Source organism: Melitaea cinxia, chromosome 1 (assembly GCF_905220565.1).
Source record: "Melitaea cinxia chromosome 1, ilMelCinx1.1, whole genome shotgun sequence".
NCBI lineage: Eukaryota > Metazoa > Arthropoda > Insecta > Lepidoptera > Nymphalidae > Melitaea > Melitaea cinxia.
In genome coordinates this window covers 18,340,973-18,360,355 of record NC_059394.1, presented here as the reverse complement: position 1 = coordinate 18,360,355, position 19,383 = coordinate 18,340,973, and the positions used below count along the sequence as shown (strand labels likewise).

Sequence of the window (19,383 nt, the reverse complement as noted above, 5' to 3'; positions counted from 1 at the left end):
GTCTAGAGGGAATAAAAGAACCGTTAGCTTCAGCCGAAAATTTAAAGAAATTAGAAGCGAAAAAGTTAGAATTGGAAAATCACGCGAAAGAACAAGAACGAAGTATAAAGTATAGAGAAATTCCAGTAAAAAATTCAAACGGTAAGAATAATATACACCTAGATGAGAATTTTCGCAAAGGTGACAAAGACGGCTGTCAAAAATTTTTTATATTCAGATTTTGTAACTACATTTGCCGAAAAATTCGTAAAAATGCATTCGGATAAATAAAACTATTATAAAATATATTACACATTTATTTAAATAAACTCACAGAGGACTAGATAACATAATAAAGGAACAACATTATCACGTTTCACCACTCTCGTTAAAATTATCATAATACCACCTAACCAGACTGACGTGCTTGCAGAGCTGCAAAGCAAATTCTTTCTTCATGTGCAAGAAATGTGTTATCACATCTAGGTCTAACATTATAAACGCCTCGCCGTCGACCTCTTCCTGTTTCATTTTGTCAGCTATTAATTTGCAATCTTCAGTATTACTGAGATACTCGTGGACATCGTCGATAGACCACTCCGCAGGGTTCCGTGACAGTTTTTTTTTAATCCAGGCCATTTCTGTGTCGAACACGATATTATTGGACGGCAGAGGGTCGTCTGTGCTGAACTTTAGTTTCTTCAGTTCCGGCTCCTCGCCGTCTGAAACATCGGAAATGTTTTTTGCGTCCCTCGAATTGCAACTGCTCGCATTCGTCTCGTTCTCTGTGTCGCTTTCCACGTGTGTTCGTTTGGTCGCGCAGGAGTTGCCGTAGATCGTTTCAACGTCCTTTTTATTCCAATGTGATTCCTTCATTTGTAGTGCAAAATTGGGTAGCTTTGCGCCTCGCGTTTTCATCTCCATCTTAGGGTAGTTGCTCTTGGCCTCCCGCTTTTTCTTCGAGGCGCGCTTGTAGTCGTAGCTATCGGGCGACGTGGGGCGTGTTCCGGGCTCGGAGGGCGGTACGGAGCCAGCGCTGTGCTCACTCTCTACAGACTCTCCATCTCTGTTCTCTGTCTCCTGTAGCGGTTGCTCCTTCTCCCTTTTTTCCGGAACCTTTTTCTTTTTTCTTTTACCGTTCACGCTACCCTTCGGTCTACCGCGACGTTCTGTACCATTATCTAAAAAAGAAAATGAATATAAATTATTAATACTTATATTGTAATTTATATGATAGAGTTCAATATTGTTTTAATTTTGTTTTTAATATTATCACATCTTTGTTAATTTTATTTTCTTATTTTATTTTTATTTTTTATTTATGAAGAAAGCATCACAAATCTTGTAATTACACATATGATTCTTACAAACTAGATACTTCATAAGCTAATTAAGGTAAAAGCACTAATGCTAGACACATTAAGGAGAAATCAAACTTCATTGTCAAAAATCAAATGTATTTAAAAAAAAAAAATACAGTTATAATTTTTTTTACTGTTGAGAGTAACATTTCGAAATTATCTTTTTCGTATAAAATATTTTAGGATTGTCGTATTTTTAACTAAAAATTAGATTTTTCTTAGGTTTGCCGTAGATACTAAAAGATGACAGCATTAAAAATCAAATCCACCAAAAATAGACATCAATTGGTACTCATAGTAGACATGACTATAACATCATTACAATATATGTTTTATCAAAACAAATCAACAAAACATACTTTAAAATGAAAACCGAGCACAGCTTGTGCTTTAAAATTATTAATTAAGTAACAAATTATAATCAAATCAAATAACATAAAAAAATAATTCTCAGAAAATCAAAATTGCTAAAGTGTCAATTAGTTTTCGACATTTTAAGTACTTTAAACTAGGTATTCAAAACTAGATATCAGTCTTATTAGTTTTCTTTTTCACAGCCTTTTGACTTTTCTTAGCTAATTTCTGAGCAGCCTTAAGTTTACTTTCTTCTTCATTCTTCTGTTTTTTTTTGCTTTCTTTCTTCTAATCTCCTTTTTTTAATTCTTCCATTTCATTTTTTTTTTCTCCTTATTTTCATAATATTGTTGCCATTGCGTGGACGACACAACAGAGGGTATTTTTTCTTTCTTCCTTTTTTTAGAATTATCTTTAGGTGTTGGCCAAAACAAAGCTCTTTTAAAGGGACTGGGAATGATTTCGCCCATATTATGCGAGAGATTTTGTGAAAATTGTGACGTGGAAGGCATTATCAGAGGATCTGCACTGATAGTCATACTGTCGGTATTATTTTCTGTTGTTTTAACTGGTGTTTTATAATTCTCAGCAAGATTGTCCAACGTAATATTGCCTTGATTTGGCTCTAAATGTAAGCTGTTATTATGAGGTATTTCATTTTGTATGATTAGGCTATCGTCTTGGTTGCTTACTGTTGCATCAGTATTGTTGTCATTTATAAGTATGGGCGCTGTTTCAGAGGCACTTTTGGGTTCCAGATTATCCAACGTAATATTGCCTTCATTTAGATCTAAAGACAAAGGTCTGTCGGTTTCTGGTTGTAAATTTGGACTTGTCAATTTGTTTATGCATTTCTCAATATTTTTGTAGAATTTAAATATTTCTATATCCTCTTTGGGTCCAATCCATACCTCACAATTTTTAAATTTTGCAATTTTATCGTCATCTATATACTTTTCCAAAAATATTTTTCCCAATTCCAGTTATTTAATTTTTGCCATTTTTTGAATCTGTGATAATTCAGTAAATTCGTAGTGTGAAGGCCCTTGAAAACAGCACACTTCATCAGGATTCCATGGTACTAGTCCACACTTACGAAAGCCATTTTGAAGTATTGTGGGTGCTAATGTATCCGTTAACACCTTGTTTAACAAAGGACAAAAATTAACTTTGCGTAGAATGGGCGAGTCAATATTTTCTAACCGCCAAGAATGCACAGCAGCTTTCCATGATCCCTTAAGGCTTCTAAAAACTGCGACATCCATTGGCTGGAGTAAATGTGTCGCGTTTGGAAAAATAGCAATCAAAATAATGCCATTTTCAGAACAAAATTTGCTCACGTGATAAGAAAGGTGTGACGTATGTCCATCGATAAAAAGTATAACTGGCCTTGGAATTTTTTTGTCTTCTAACCATTTGTGAAATATATTGCATATGTATTCATAAAACGTTTCTCTAGTCATCCAGCCATTATCCGAACGACCAATACCCCATGATGTGGGTACTGACAAAGCTAACTCTCGTGGTATCCTCTCATATTTAAAAATGACCATTGGAGGTAAAACATCTCCAGCAGCATTGCCACCCAAAAGTACAGTAAAACATTCTTTTTCATCGGTGTTAATGTTTTGGTACACAGTTCGCTCTCCTTTTGGTGCTAGGACCTTACTTCCTTTGGGGTTCAAGAAAAAAGCGGTCTCGTCCATGTTAAAAACTCGCTGAGGCGCATTAAGAATATCTGTATGATTATTACTGTTTAAGTAAATGCTAACTTCTTGGAACCAATTTTTTATTTGAGATTTCGTTACAGATGCTCTGGAGGCTGTCAAATTTTGTGGCTGCCTTGTTATAAGGTCAGGATGACGCTTTAAGAAACTGTTGTACCATCTCTTCCCTGGTCTACCGTTCTTAAAGGGGGTTTTAATGTTAAGATCATCAACTATTTTCTTCACACTATCTTGTAAAATATCTTTTCCTATTGGGAACCCTTGTTTGACCATAGCTTTTGTCCATGTTACGAGTATTTTTTCTATATCTTCAGTCACATAACAGCTTCTTCCCATTTTACGTCTAATAGGTACCTTTCCCTTAACTTTGTTTAGTAGAGTTACCCGCGGAACACCAAATTTCTTCGCCGCAGTAGCTGTCGGAACACCCCGCCTGCATTCTTCTATGGCTGCTTCCATATCGGCTTCGGAGTATCTAAACATCTGTCCCTTTACTGGCGGCATCGTGCTTGAACCTTAATCTGAAATTAATGGATACTAATAGTTGACATCTAGTATACCCTAATAGTTGACATTGTCTTCTTTTAGTTAGACTAGTGTAAAACAAACGAAACTCAGACATGAACCTTATTTTTACAACATAAAGGCTAAATTTGCATTAAAATAAGCTAACAAATTCAATTTGATGTATCCCTAGTAGATGTCATGACACATGTGTCATCTTTTAGGTTTTTTATTAATTTCTGGTACTAATAGTATACACTACTTAAAACTTATACAAAAACAAACCAAAATAACAAGGTAATGGTTCTAATAACTCAATAAGTTCAAGTTTCAAAGTATATATAAAATAAGTTCATACATTTATAATATCGAAACCAAAAATAGCCAATAATAATATATATAACACAAAATCATACCTGTTCAGAAGTCACTTGCCCTAATAAAAACGCTAAGAATTACGCGCCTGATGTCAACCTGCTTACATTGTTTGTTGGCAACTAACGCCATTTTGAAATTTGCTTCTGACAATGTACGCAGGCTTTTGAGCATGTATCATAGATGGCACTAGGTATCTTTAACATCAAGAGCAATGTTATTTATGTGATTAGTTTCCTTAGTAGAAAAGATTTTTTTCGAAAGTGTCATCTTTTAGTTCAATATCGAGCATTAGTGCTTTTACCTTAAGTTTTCACTAATTACTTCAAACAAATATTAGTTGGGCAAACTTTCAAATTGTACAAATAATACAAATTTAGTTTTTTTTTAGCACAACATTATATACGATACAAAAATTACAGTAGCAATATCCTGTGACAATCACAGTTCATTTTAATTGCTTGATGACAGTTTTAAATATATTAGGTTTTAAATGAAAAATGTCTAGCATATTATAATTATTATTGTACAGTCTATAGTACGGACGCGGAGCACAAAGAATTTCGTACAATGACCTTTTTGCCTACTGCCAGTGGTTCTCAAAATTTTTATATAAAGTACGAAGCTTTAAAAAAATCGATAGAGTTTAGAATTTGGGATGTCTTAGAACTCGTTTTTTGCACACCACACTAACGGCCGAACCCAATATTCAATCTAAAGATAGAGATAGGTAGTTATCATCGACTGCTAATAACTAACTATCTATCCTTTGTAGTTGTCCCAATAATTCGCATAGGGGACTACTATCTCCAGTTAGCTGTAGATAGACCGGCTACCTGAGCTCTTCCTTACATTCCAGTATACGCAGCGTCACAGACGGCCTCAGTTATGTTACACAGATGTTTTGTAGTATTTAAATTTGTCATACAAATTTTATTCATATTAAAGTAATCTTGTTTTATAAAAATATGGACAAATTAATTTTTACACAGACTTTTTAATTTATAATAAATAATATTATTTTAATATGGAATCCATGGTAAATCTAGTAACGGAACGTTTTAACACGACACGAAAAGACGCTACGACGCCATTACGCTTTATTGAATCGTTGTTTCGTTTGAATTTGTATATTTTTTTTACAAATCAAATTATACAAATCATTGCAAATTATAGGTACAATCATTCACCAAATTGTTTGTTTTATTCACAAGATGAGTAAAGTAAGTATTATTTCACAAGAAACATATTATTTTTATTCAATTAATTGTTGCAAAAGAGCAATATCACTTGAACTGCTACTTGAAATTGAGTCTGCCATTATTTTTCACTCGAAATTAATTTTATTTTAAACAAAGAAAATACTTTTTCAATTAATAAATCTTAGTTATCCCCCGAAAACTATAGATCGGATATTGTTGTTACTAAAGATAACCAACGTTACTCACAGATAGAACTCTATTATTATTGGGACGCTTACACTGTCATTTTCATACGAACTGTTATCTCTAGTAAGCTATCCTCCCTCTCGTCGATAGACAGCTTTGAAGGATAAGATTGCCTATCGTCGACAAGTTTATTGGGTCAGTAAAATGAATGATAGATAGATATTTCTGTCTCTAGTAGGACATAACCAGAGATAGATTGAATATTGGGTTCGGCCGTTAATCTACGCTGTCTATCTGTGGATCGGACTAATCACAGAATAAAATATTTTTTTGTTTAATCGTAGAAAAGAATCGAAATCGAACTCATATATGTATATATATATATAAGTTAGTGTATGTATATATTACTATGTGTACAATTTGGTGGCTGTACTTTGTATATGCAAAAAAATCTTAGATCTGTTGCTGTGTGAAAAAAGACACAAATAAACACACATTTGCATATAATATAAGTAATGTTAACTTTTGAGTTAAATTAAAAATGAAAAACGATGAATCTTGTGACTTGGTAAAAAAAAAAAGTAAAAAGGTTGATAATCTGTGAATACGGCTGTCACTAGACCTGTGTGAGCGCAACGGCAATATGTTTATACGCGAGCGACAAAGACAAAAGAGGAGGGGTCAATGTATGAATTTCTTCGTGCTCCGCGCCCGTACTATACAGGCTCTAATGACAAATCGAATATTGATTTTCTTTATAAATAAATAAATATCTCATAACATACACACACAATCGTCTGTTCCTATGGTAAGCAACTTAATGCTTGCGTTACAGGTAACAGTCGACTGTTATAACTTTTTTTTTGACAAATATACACAGAAATAATACATATATAAATACCAATATTACACCCAGACTCAGGCGGGAATCGAACCCGCAACCAGCGGAACAGAAATCAGGGCCACTATAAACTGCGGCAACGAGCTTGTCAGTAGTTTCTTAGTATATATATATTTTGACTATAACTTTTGACAATGTTAAAAAAATGTTTCAGGCATAATAAGTATTAGTTCTCAAGTGGAGTGTATATTTGCGTTAGGTAAAAACAGTCCGTGTATAAATATGGCCTGCTGAATTTTTAACCGACTTCAAAAAAGAATAGATTCTCAATTGACTGTATTATTACCGCATAAATTTTTGCTGGGTGTAACTTTTGATTATGATGATTCATTTTATTTGAAGGCTAATTTAGTTAAAGTTCAATACTAACGAAATGTAGATTTTTCAACTTGCTGGCAGTTGTGTGGACACTGGTCTGGGTATTCAATGGGACCAAACAGAGTCGGACAGGCCTGCAGCTTAACGCACACATCTCTACAAAAGGACTCCACTTGGTCCGCTGTTGTCACTATTGGGACGTAGGCGTGGTATGGTCGCGTTTTCAATCTGGAATAATACATGAATTAATAAATAATTATGTTATATTATGTTCTCAACATCGGAATGGGGTATTAAGATGAACACACTAGGGGCCATCGGTCTTGCAACGTACGTGACTAGCCCACTGCCTCTTAAACTTACTGATTTAACTAATTATTATTATTAATTTGACTAAAGATTATTTTACATTCGTTATCTCGCGGATAGTCTTATTTCCGATCCTATCTTTGAGAGAGACTTCAAGCATAGCCCATTTCATAGCACGCTGTGTGACCTTAAGCTTGTGGATGTAATGTCAATATCCGATTCCTTTCATATGAGTATATATGTTAAGCCAGACAGTATGAGTCAGATGTCGGTCCAAGTGCTGCCAGCCAAGACCCATCCAGCTACTTCGGGGTGTACGACAGGGTGTTTCCCGACCCTTTTCATTGGAAGACGTCTTTTTCACTATCGTAGGATGGATGAGGCATCAATGTCAATGGACTCGCGCATCTCCACTTTGCCCATGACAATGTTAATGACAGAATAGTTACAGTACCTGCAGAAAATGTTTTTTAGCCTCAGTACTGCTTCAAGTCAAGATGGACTTAGGATGAACATGAAAAAGACCAAGGTCATATTCAATGACCGCGTCATTCTCAAACCAATCTATGTGGAAGATTTACGCCCTAGAAGTTGTCTAGGAGTATACCTACCTCAGGCAAACATTTCAGTTGGCTAGAGACGAATTCGAAGGTGCAATTACGAAACGAACGCAACTGGGCTGGACAGCGTTTGGAAAGCTGCATCACATCTTTGGGACATCCTTGTCACAATGCCTTAAGATGTTCAACCAATGCGATCTATCAGTCATGGCGGAAGCGAAACTTAGAACCCAACGGGGAAATTAGTCCACTGACTGCACGTCACTCAGAGAGCTATGGAGAGGTCTATGCTCTGGACCTCACTAAGGGACAAGGTCCAAAATGACTTTCTGGCTTTAATCGAATGTAACTGACATAGTTTAGAAGTGTAGCAAACCGAAGTGGCAGTGAGATGGTCATATATTCCGTAGAACCGATGTTCGGTGGAGGAAGAAGTTTCTCGCCATGGCTTAGCAAACACAATGTTATATGCCCTCAAGTCGAGGGACCGACGACTTGAAGTGGGTTGCTGGTAGTGACTGGATGGCAAAAGTGGTTGATCGGATCTTATGGCGTATCCTAGGGAAGGCTTACGTCAAGCAGTAGACTGTGATAGGTTGATGATTATGACGATAATGAAGATGATAGAAGAACCTGAGATGATAAAGGCTCATCTGAGTTTAGTCTACAGGTAAAGTTAAGGTGCTACGCTTATAAAAAAGAATCTTTTATTAAATTTACCAGAACCGCATCCGAAATAATTGTGTTTGCTCGCAAACGAAAAAAAAACCGACTTCAATTACATCGAAGAGTAATACAACGTAGATCGACGAAAAAATAGTAATATTTTGTTCGTATTCCATATAACGCGACATTATAAAATTGTAGAATTATATAATGTTCTACTGTTATTTCTAACATTTTGTTAGCGACATGATTGTAGGCAGAAATTTCATAAAAGGCCCGTCGTCGATTCGCGCGAAGCGCTGACATCGCTTATTACGGCGGGTTTTTTAGTTGAAGCGGATTTATATTGAATTACGGTTTATGTCTTTTTTATTAAAAATATGTAATGTTCATGTTTTCACACAGCTCCGATGCACGACTGGACTTTACCCCTTCAGATCAACTGTCTAAATAGGCACAAAAAGGCTTACTAGTCTAAGAAATATATTATTACTATATCAAATTGTAAATAAATGAATGCAATAACGCCATCTATCGGAACCTAATTGCGTTATTAGAAAACGTCTGAACGCCATCTCTAACAAGGTCATTCGTTCAGTAGATTTTACTGTTCAATTTTTTCATTCCGGGGCCTTAAATGAAAATCGATTCTTAAGGAGAAAACTTCAAAAACAGTCAAGTAAATACGCCATATCAGATATAGCTCAAAAAGTTCGAGTCAAATCTCAATTATATTTAAATGGGACCACATGACAAGCACCACCTATCGATTAAAAAAAGAATTATCGATATCGGTCCACCCAGTAAAATAGTAATGAGGTTAATATAACGTTGGTCGACGTAAAATAGCCAAGTAAATACCCAGTATTAGCGATAACTCAAAAATTAAAAGCTCAAATATATTTATAACGAATAAACTGCTACTCTCTACTCTAGTGGAATATTGTAATTTGATCGATAGTGAACGAAGTAATTTCATTAAATTTTGATAGATGGCGTTGTGGCAAAGTATTGAACATGACCACAGCCGTCTTAACATCGTCATGTAAATACGTGTCATCAAAGATTACTCAAAAATTGCTCATTATATCTCAATCATATTTAAAACGGACGACATGACAAGTATTAGCTTTTAATTTATACAAAAAAGATCAAAATCAGTGTACCCAGTAAAAAGATATAACGTATAATACAACGTAGGGTGACGAAAAAACCGTCAAGTAAATACGCAATATTAGATATAACTCACAAATTACTAATCAAATCTCAATTAAATTTGAATGGGACCACGTGACGAATAGTAGCTTTTAATTTATATAAGAAACGTCAAAATCGGTGCACCCAGTAAAAAGTTATGAGGTATAATACAACGTAAGGTGACGAAAATATATCAAGTAAATACGCGTTATCAAAGATTAATCAAAAAGTAGTTATCAGATCTCGATAAAATTTATATGTGACCACATGATAAACATCAGCTTTCGATTAAAGTAAAAATTATCAAAATCGATACACCGAGTAAAAAGTTATTGCGGATTTTCAAGAGTTTCCCTCAATTTATCTGGGATCCCATCATCAGATCCTGGTTTCCTTATCATGGTACCAAACTAGGGATATCCCCTTTCCAACAAAAAAAGAATTATCAAAATCGGTACACCCAGTAGAAAGTTATGTGGTATAATACAACGTAGGTCGACGAAAAAAGCGTCAAGTAAAAACGCATTATTAGATATAATTCGAAAAGTAGTTGTTAGATCTCAAATAAATTTAAATGGGACCAATTGGCACACACCACCTTTCGATTAAAACAAAATTTGTCGAAATCGGTCTACCTGGTCAAAAGTTCTGATGTAACATACATAAAAAAAAAAAAAAAAAAAAAAAAAAAAAAAAAAAAAAAAAAAAAAAAATACAGTCGAATTGAGAACCTCCTCCTTTTTTGGAAGTCGGTTAAAAAAATCCGCATTAATTTATGCAGATGCGGATTCAAAAAAATAAATCAATGTTGATGATCTGCATTTGCGGATGCGGAGGTGAATATTCGCAACAACCCTGGTAAGTAATAGTAGTAATAAATTAAAGAAAAATCTACCTTAACATGAGAAAATATTGCAGTTAAATATTAATTAGTCACTGGTTACTTAAATAAATAATATTATATTTAAAAAAAAATACTAGACTTTTGTACTATTAGTGATTATCTAATCTTTATGTAGCTTAGCAAAAATTCTGTATATATAAAAATTAATGTTTATCTGTATGTCCTTCATAGAATCGTAAACTATGCGTTTGATCATGTCATGATCTTCAGCAAAGTGTTGTGCATGAGCTCACAAAGGTTTCTGAGTTGGTACGACCAAAAAAAAAGCGTAGCAACGCGCGCAGGGTACAGCTAGTTCTGTATAAGTCATTAGCTAATAATCACTTAAGAATTTTAACTTTTAAATAACATTATTTGTTTATTTAAGTACATTATATTTGAATAAAATTATTATATATTTTTTTCAAAACTTAAAATTACGTTGTTTTGGTACATTTATTAAAAAAAAGTTGTATTACTACTCACTTTGCCCGTAGCATTTCTAGCCTCATGCCTTCCTCTGGCGGTCCTTCCGTCTCCCAATCCTTCAGTAACTTCGCCGGTTTGTACGAGGCCGATATTATTTTATTCAATACTTCCTTTAGTACAAGTAGTAATGGTCCAGGACCAACATGTTTTGGTAATTGGGACAATTTATTTCGACTTATCGACGGTCCCGCGTAACATTTGTAATTGAAATATATTCTATCACACCATTCTTCACTAGTTTTCAGGTCCTCTTTAATTGTTTTCAGCTCTTCTACTGGTTTAGGAAGCTCTTTTGGTTTTGTGTCAGGTATGTGCAGTTCATAATTATTACTGTCACACCATCCCACGGGGAATAACATGTCACTGTCTTGGGAATACCAATATTTCTGTCCAATTGGTAGTAGTTCTACATATAACATATGTTCTATGATGGACACAATATTGGCAACATGGATTTCTTCGTGATTTAGAGGATTCGCAGCCTCTAACTTCATGTTTACTTCGATGCCCTTTAAAAGGTCTTTGTTGCCAAAACAGTAATCAGGTGCTGGGACTGACGCAGTCATAGATAAATATTCTTCCCAATCAAATGGTCCTTCTTTCCAAACTTTGGGTGGCCTAAGTTCTAATTTATTCCGATGCGCCCAACCTATTGGATATATGTAAGGATGCATGTTATCACACATCCAGGCCATTTTTGTCTCTTCATAATCATCTATGTGATCGTCGATTACGACCAAAAAATATAAATTATTAAAGATTTTTGTGACTGTTGCTGGATAGAATGTGTTCATGTCTACTGGACTTAGCACTTCCACTTTCATGCCCACTGCGAAACTGTGTGCTTCTAAGGTTGGGTTTGGCTGTTGAGGAATAAATAACACATTTAATGTTGAAATTAAGCTACTTTAAGTTTTAAAATTATTCGCATTCAGCGTATGATTCATGAGATACAGTATAGAATGACAGAGTGAATGCGATAATTGGCATCAAAAACTACACAGTTGATGCGGCGGTTTGTGACGATGAACTGATAGCAGCTATCTTTGGTAACGAGCGACTTGGATATTTACAGGAAAGCATATTATATGGAACAATTAATTGTAGCTGTAGCCTGTAATATGCCACTGCTGGGCATAGGCCTCTTTCCCCATGTAGGAGAAGGATTGAAGCTTTATCTACCACGGTGCTCAACTACGGGTTGGCGGATATGTTCCCTTCTATGAGTAACGATCTCTCTCAGATATTTATGACAACAACCGGAGCCGACGGCTTAACGTGCTCTCCGAGGCACGGTGGGTAGGACAAGACACAAGGACAGATTTAAAAAACGGAAAGAAATATTTCTATAAACATGCATCCCAAGCGGTTATCGTACTGTAGGTGTTTAAGGCGGCTATTCGCACCACTAGACCATAGCTGTTATTAGTTGTAAGTTTTAAAAAGAATAGCTAAATTTATTGCTTAGCTCGAAATTTCGAGAATTACCGTACCAATTCAAGATTTTTTAGTTTTCTTTATAGTGTTTAGAAAGAAAGAAAATTGGAAAATTTCAGAAAACACAACAGTTTTTCAAACTTCAAACGTTTGACGGTTCAAGAGACAATGCTGGGTTACAAAGGAATAAAAATATTGGCATTAGAAACACTATATATATATACCTGAAATAAATCAGCTGGCGTCGGTTCTTTGATAGATTCCTCGGCGCTCTGTCTCAACTGAGCGCTAAGTTTATTTTTACATGAGAACTTATTCACTTTGCCAGGATATTTGAACTGCCACGGGGAACCCTGGAACAATATCAAAGAAACATTACATTGTTGATAAAAAGTTGACCATTATCAATGGACCCAATGGTCATAACAGTATGAACAACTGCGGTGAAACTTAAGCATCAGCTTTTCTGAATAAAAAATTGTGTGGAACGAAATCCAGCACATAGGTTAACAAACTGTAACCTACAAATTTTTGATTTTATAATATTAGTTTCACTTTTAGATAAATAGGTATGTAGATATACAAAGACTTATTATTACCTTGTTTGTGACAAAACCGAAACTGCTTAGCCGAGGATTGCAATAAAATATATAAAACGGCGTCAAATCTTCGTCAGCGCCGTCGTAAGCAAGTAAGAGGCGTCCACCGAGGTTATCACGGACCTGAAATATTGTATAAACTTTCATTTCGCTCCTTTTTATTTGAGTTTCGGCATTGTGAAACAACGTAGTGTGAGCTTTCAAATAGAAATCCCAATACAGGCTGATGTTTCAATGGTGGCAGTTTTGATCCAAGCTCATGGTAAATATTTGTATGTTGCACGTGTTTACAGTCAACCGATACAGGATTCATTTACTAACGGGAGCCGTTGAGTGTGAAGCGTTTAACTTGACTGAAATTTTATTGTTTTAGATGATTACCCACGAAACTATACATTTTAAAAATACTCTAAAATTATATTAAGCTTTTACGAACTAAACAATACTTTTAAACAGTTTTTGTTTTTTCGTTTATCTAGCATTACTTACCACCCTACTAGCACCCTTAAACTTTGAAAATATCTTTTATAGCCGACTTCAAGAAAGGAGGAGGTTACTCAATTCGACCGTATATATATATATATATATATTTATGTATGTTCGGAGATAACTCCTTCGTTTATGAACCGATTTTGATAATTCTTTTTTTTTTTTTTGTTGAAAAGAAGAAATTCCTAGTTTGGTACCATGATAAGGAAACCAGGATCTGATGATGGGATCCTAGAGAAATCGAGGGAAACTCTCGAAAATCCGCATAACTGGGTGTACCGATTTTGATGATTTTTAATTTAATCGAAAGCCGATGTTTATCATGTGGTCACATTTAAATTTCATCGAGATCCGATTACAACTTTTGGAGTAATCTTTGATAATGCGTATTTACTTGACAATTTTTTCGACTACCTACGTTGTATTACTTGTCGATATAATTGAAGTCGGTTTTTCTTCGTTTGCTTGCAAACACTAATTATCATATTTCGAAAGAATAGTATTTCAAAAATATACAGTTAAAATTTGGTGACGATATTTTCAGTATTTCATGTTGTAAAACCTATTTAAATGGTCAGCGCTATAGCAGGTAGTCGAGCCGGTCGGTTCAGTGAGTAATTCTATTGTTCGGTGGAACGCATTTGCTTCGGTTTCTTTACCTGAGTGGTAATAAAGGGAAATATTTTAGTTTAAATAGCTGAAAAAACTAAAGAAATTTAAGAGTTTGAAAAGTACGAGGGTATATGGTATTGGAATAGCTGATTAACATGATAAACATCGGCTTTCGATTCAATTAAAAATCATCAAAATCGGTACACCCAGTAAAAAGTTATGCGGATTTTTGAGAGTTTCCCTCGATTTCTCGGGGATCCCATCATCAGATCCTGGTTTCCTTATCATGGTACCAAACTAGGGATATCTCCTTTTCAACAAAAAAAGAATATCAAAATCGGTTCATAAACGACGGAGTTATCTCCGAACATACATAAAAAAATATATATACGGTCGAATTGAGTAACCTCCTCCTTTTTTTGAAGTCGGTTAAAAAATCAATTTTTTCGAAATTTCTAGACCACTGGGTCCTCTTAGAGGACTGTATTACAGCTAATGGAGACCACTTCGAATAATGTGTATACGAGTATATCGTTAATGTTTTTTGTATCAATGTATTAAACTTAACACACTGTAATAGTAATAAATGTTACGTGCAATAGAACAACTGCTGTGTGGCTACGGCGGTAAACAATGTAGCCACCACCTCTCTTCCCGTGGATGTCGTAAGAGGCGACTAAGGGATAACACAGTTCCACTACCACCTTGGAACTTAAAAAGCCGACCGATGGCGGGATAACCATCCAACTGCAGGCTTTGAAATACACAAGACGAAGACGGGCAGCAGCGTCTTTGGTGCGACAAAGCCAGCCCTGCGGTCACCAACCCGTCATCGGCATTTTTGGAGCGAACTTTTGTAGGCCTATGTCCAACAGTGGATTGCGATAGGCGGAAGTGAAGTGGGTCACCAATAGAAAAAATATTTAGGGCAAGAAAATGTATATTCGAGAAAAAATTCCTCATTAAAAAAAAAAAAACTTTCTTGTGTATATCGTTAACTATTAAAACTTTAGATGTTTTTCTTAAAGACGGTATTAAAACATTCAAGTGAAATTTTTAACTTACTGTGGCAATCCAATATCGGTAGGGATCGAGAATATTCTGGACTTCTACTTTCATTCCAACTTTAATTCTATCTATTGGTGACAATCCTTTGTTATTGAGCGCTTCAATAGTTACCGAATCGCGGTCTCTAACCGCTTTTTGCATTATCTCTATGAGTTTATCGCCGTATCTTTCGTTCACCTCGTCTGGGGGTTCGATCAATTCGTCATGTTTTCCACACCATCCTAATGGGTGGATTTTTGTCGAGGATATGTCACACCAAAAATCGGTTTGCGCGCCTATGAACTTATATCTTAAGAGGTGACTGCACACCATTGTGATTTCAGCTATCCAGTATACATCAGGATTGTTTTTGTAGCATACTTCGAGAAGCATGCCCTGTTTGATACCATTTTTGAGACTAGCTTCCACCTGTAATAGAAATAATTCCAAGGATTATTTTCATTTTCACACAATAAAATAATATTTCAGTTCTATGAAGTTTAATATCTCACGATTTCCGAAAAGAATGATGTCGGGTTTCGTAGAAAATAGGTACATTCCCAGTTTTTGTTGCTTTAAAATTTATCATCAGAGAATTTTCTAGCAATGTCGGCCATCTTACGTATAGATAATGGAATGGATTTTCATTCAATCAATCATCATAAATCATTTTCGTAATATACGTAATATAATAAGATCTTAAAAGGAGTTCTGCCCAAAACTATTATCACATAAAGGTTAATACTTATTTAGTTATATCCTTACACATTACATTGAAATTGGACGAAATTACGTAAAACATTTAACATAGGCATCAAATATATATGTATGAATGTTTTAGGCCGTTGAATAATTTACTCTCTAACCCAAGCATTGGTGTTTCGTAATACAAATTGTGGCAATCCTTGACATATTTTTCTATTAGGTCGAGAATTACAGCTTCTGAACTTTTTCGAACACATATAATTTGAGTAGAAATTATTTAATTCCATGTTACTTATTACATTATATGAATGTAGTGTAAAGGTGTAAATATATAATAAATTATGTAGGTAGTTGCAAGTTGCTAGCAAGTTGGTCAAAAATTTCATTACTAAAAATCTTCTCTTAAATAAACTTTAAATCTCAAAGAGATAACAAAACATCTACGTTTTGCTTACCTGCAAATTAGATAACTTTTTTTATTATTAGATACTCTTCAATTTTAGCAAGAAATGTGCTGTAAAATTTGTTCTAGAAAAATAGGTTCTAGTAGAGCTTTCGTTCGACGTTGCGCCGAAGAAAAGCAAAATTTTAAGTATAAATTTATTATTTTATTATTTATAGTAATATATATATGTATTTATAGTAGTAATATATATATATATATATATATATATATATATATATTAACGTTTAATTTATATATTTAACGTACCAATAACATATAAAAGTATTATCTACATACGTTTCAAACATATATAGTTTTACGTTTTAAGGTTTTGAAACAGTAAGAAATTTTTGGCCAGCAGTAAATTATAGACAATTCTTAAATCAGATTATATATTACAAAATATTAAGTTAAAGTAATTTAAGCCAAGAGGATAATAACTTAGGTGTAGACAGTCGAAAAGAGTTTCATTAAAAACATTTTTTTTTTAAATATATTAAAACAATAGAAAGCTCTTTATACAACAGAACTATTCAACATTTACATAATAATTTATTTCAAAATCAAAATAAAAAACAGCTTTATTCAAATAGGTCCCATGAGCACTTTCGAATCTTCATTTTACAAATTAAAACTTAAAATAAATTATTATTTTCGTAAAAGTAAAGCTACCACCCGATTCGGAATGTAGATTCTGCAGAGAAGAATCGGCAAGAAACTCGGAAACTAAGAAACACAATAAATTTTGTAAAAACATTAAAAGAAAACATTGTGCTCATTTTCATACCGTCACCTTGAAATTAGCATCGTACAGACACATTTTATTCAAGGTTAATATATAATTATAATGAACATCAAGATAATGTAAAGAATAAGTATACATAAGTTTTTCTAATAAATTTTGTTAGCTTTTTCTGGTTCTAATCTTTGTCATTATTATAATGTTTCCATTGTGTAAAAAATGCTTATTTTAAAAATAATCATGTAATATTTAATTTTAGAGCAGAAAATGTTTAAATACTATATTTTTTACTATATTGTTTTAATAACGAGATTAATGAAATATAGTTTAATCAAATTCATGGTAATAACTTTTTTTTATAGTTACTCATGTACTAACACTTTGAAGAGTTCGGGGTAGTTCACTCATCATTACTTCAGCCTATCGCAGTCCACTGTTGGACATAGGCCTCCACGAGTTCGCGCCAAAAATGGCGTGAACTTTGCTTTGCTTTTGTGTGTTGCCCATAGTCACCACGCTGGGCAGGCGGGTTGGTGACCGCAGAGCTGGCTTTGTCGCGCCGAAGACGTTGCTGCCCGTCTTCAGCCTGTGTATTTCAAAGCCAGCAGTTGGACGGATATCCCACTATCGGTTAGCTTTTTAAGTTCCAAGGTGGTAGTGGAACTGTGTTATACCTTATTCGCCTTTTACGACACCCACGGGAAGAGAGGGGGTGGCTATATTCTTTACTGCTGTAACCACACAGTAGTTAGTGTTCGAGGTAGTTAAGTTTTCCTTATTGAAAATGTATAATATAGTTCTGTACTGAGCTTATACAACAAATATTATTATACTATGGATTGAAGAAATTGATTCTTTTTTACTAATAGCTAAATAAGTTTGGATAATATACACTGCTTATTGCTATGTTATCTGGCATTAGTGTATATTTGATATTAAAAATAAGTATATATTTAAAAATAATTTTAGAATCTTATTTATTTTAATACATATAAATACTATTTCACGTTCATTTATTTATTTATTTTTCTTTATTATTATATAAATAATGAAGATAGTAAGTCAAAATTATATTGTTTAAGATAATTATGTTTTTCTGCAAAAAAGTTGATCAAGTCCCTATAACTTTTTATAATAAATAAATAAATACTTTGGCTGTAAATGATTTTAACAATTTGTAATTCATATAATGATGTTAAAAGAGAATTATGCAGCAATTACTAATTAAAATTTTAATTTTTAATTACACGTTAATTAATATTAGTTTAAAAACAATTTTTAAGAACATTGGTCTAAAATTACTACGAAAATGTCTGACTTTTGATATAACAAGCATATTTCACATTATTTTTCGAATAAAAATTAAATAACTTCAATTAATAAAATTGGAATAATAGATTTTAATTAGCCATTTATATTATTACGTTTCGACAATGTGGCACAATTCGTGGCTTTATACTTTTAACATATGTTTTTATTTTAAATAATAACAAACAAAAACCTTATATAAAACAACAATAATAAATTAAAATGTAACATGTTTACACAATCTTAATATTTTCTGGACTTAAATTCTAAAAATAGCTTTACATGGCCTTTATGTTGCGATGTTGTCGAAAGATTTTTTTATATTACTCACTTATGATTTTAAATAAGCAATTTTAAACTATTAAGAGCAAATAGTTTATTATTATTTTTTACTTTCATCCAACTTAAACAAAAATAATTAATAACGAAACAAAACTACTTTATCATTATACAACATTAAACAGTAGTTTAAAGTAGCGACTTACATGAGGAAATAATTCTTCGGGGACAGCAATACTTTTCGTTTCTTCTAAGTAATTAGTCCAATCGAACTCCATCACTTTTACTAATAAATAATTATACTACTGAACTCATTAACTAATTATGTTTAAAAAAAATTAAAATTGGTAAAAAGCCTGAAACAAACGTAACACCTTTCTCTGCGCTTTTAGTTCACCGAATGATATTGAAATTTGAAATAGGTACATAATCACCCACGACAATTTGTTCTCAATGTTTCATCTTTGACACAGGTAGTGTGCAAGAATAAATATCTCTTTCTCTTTCTATCTCTTCTTTTTCTCTCTCTTCTGATTCTTTTAAAAAAAGACAGTAATATTTTAAATTTTTAACACAATTAGCACCTACAAGATTTCGATTTAAGTTCATATGTTTATAATTTCTATGTACAAAATAGTATATACATAAACGGAACGGAACGGAACGGATTCAACGGAATTTCGGGCATGATATGCAGTAGCAAAGAGTC

General features: G+C 33.6%; 1 protein-coding gene across 1 annotated transcript; it reads right to left on the bottom strand.

Annotated features, from left to right (window-relative positions):
• Positions 1-280: 280 nt before the first annotated feature.
• LOC123658227 (scm-like with four MBT domains protein 2) lies at positions 281-19,070 on the bottom strand. Its single transcript, XM_045593671.1, has 8 exons — positions 18,881-19,070; positions 15,214-15,624; positions 13,048-13,170; positions 12,673-12,801; positions 11,009-11,874; positions 6,960-7,135; positions 1,033-1,160; positions 281-828 (listed from the first exon to the last, which is right to left on the bottom strand). Exons 1-8 carry the CDS (start codon positions 18,950-18,952, stop codon positions 349-351), a joined length of 2,385 nt encoding a protein of 794 aa, XP_045449627.1. The 5' UTR covers positions 18,953-19,070; the 3' UTR covers positions 281-348.
• Positions 19,071-19,383: the final 313 nt, after the last annotated feature.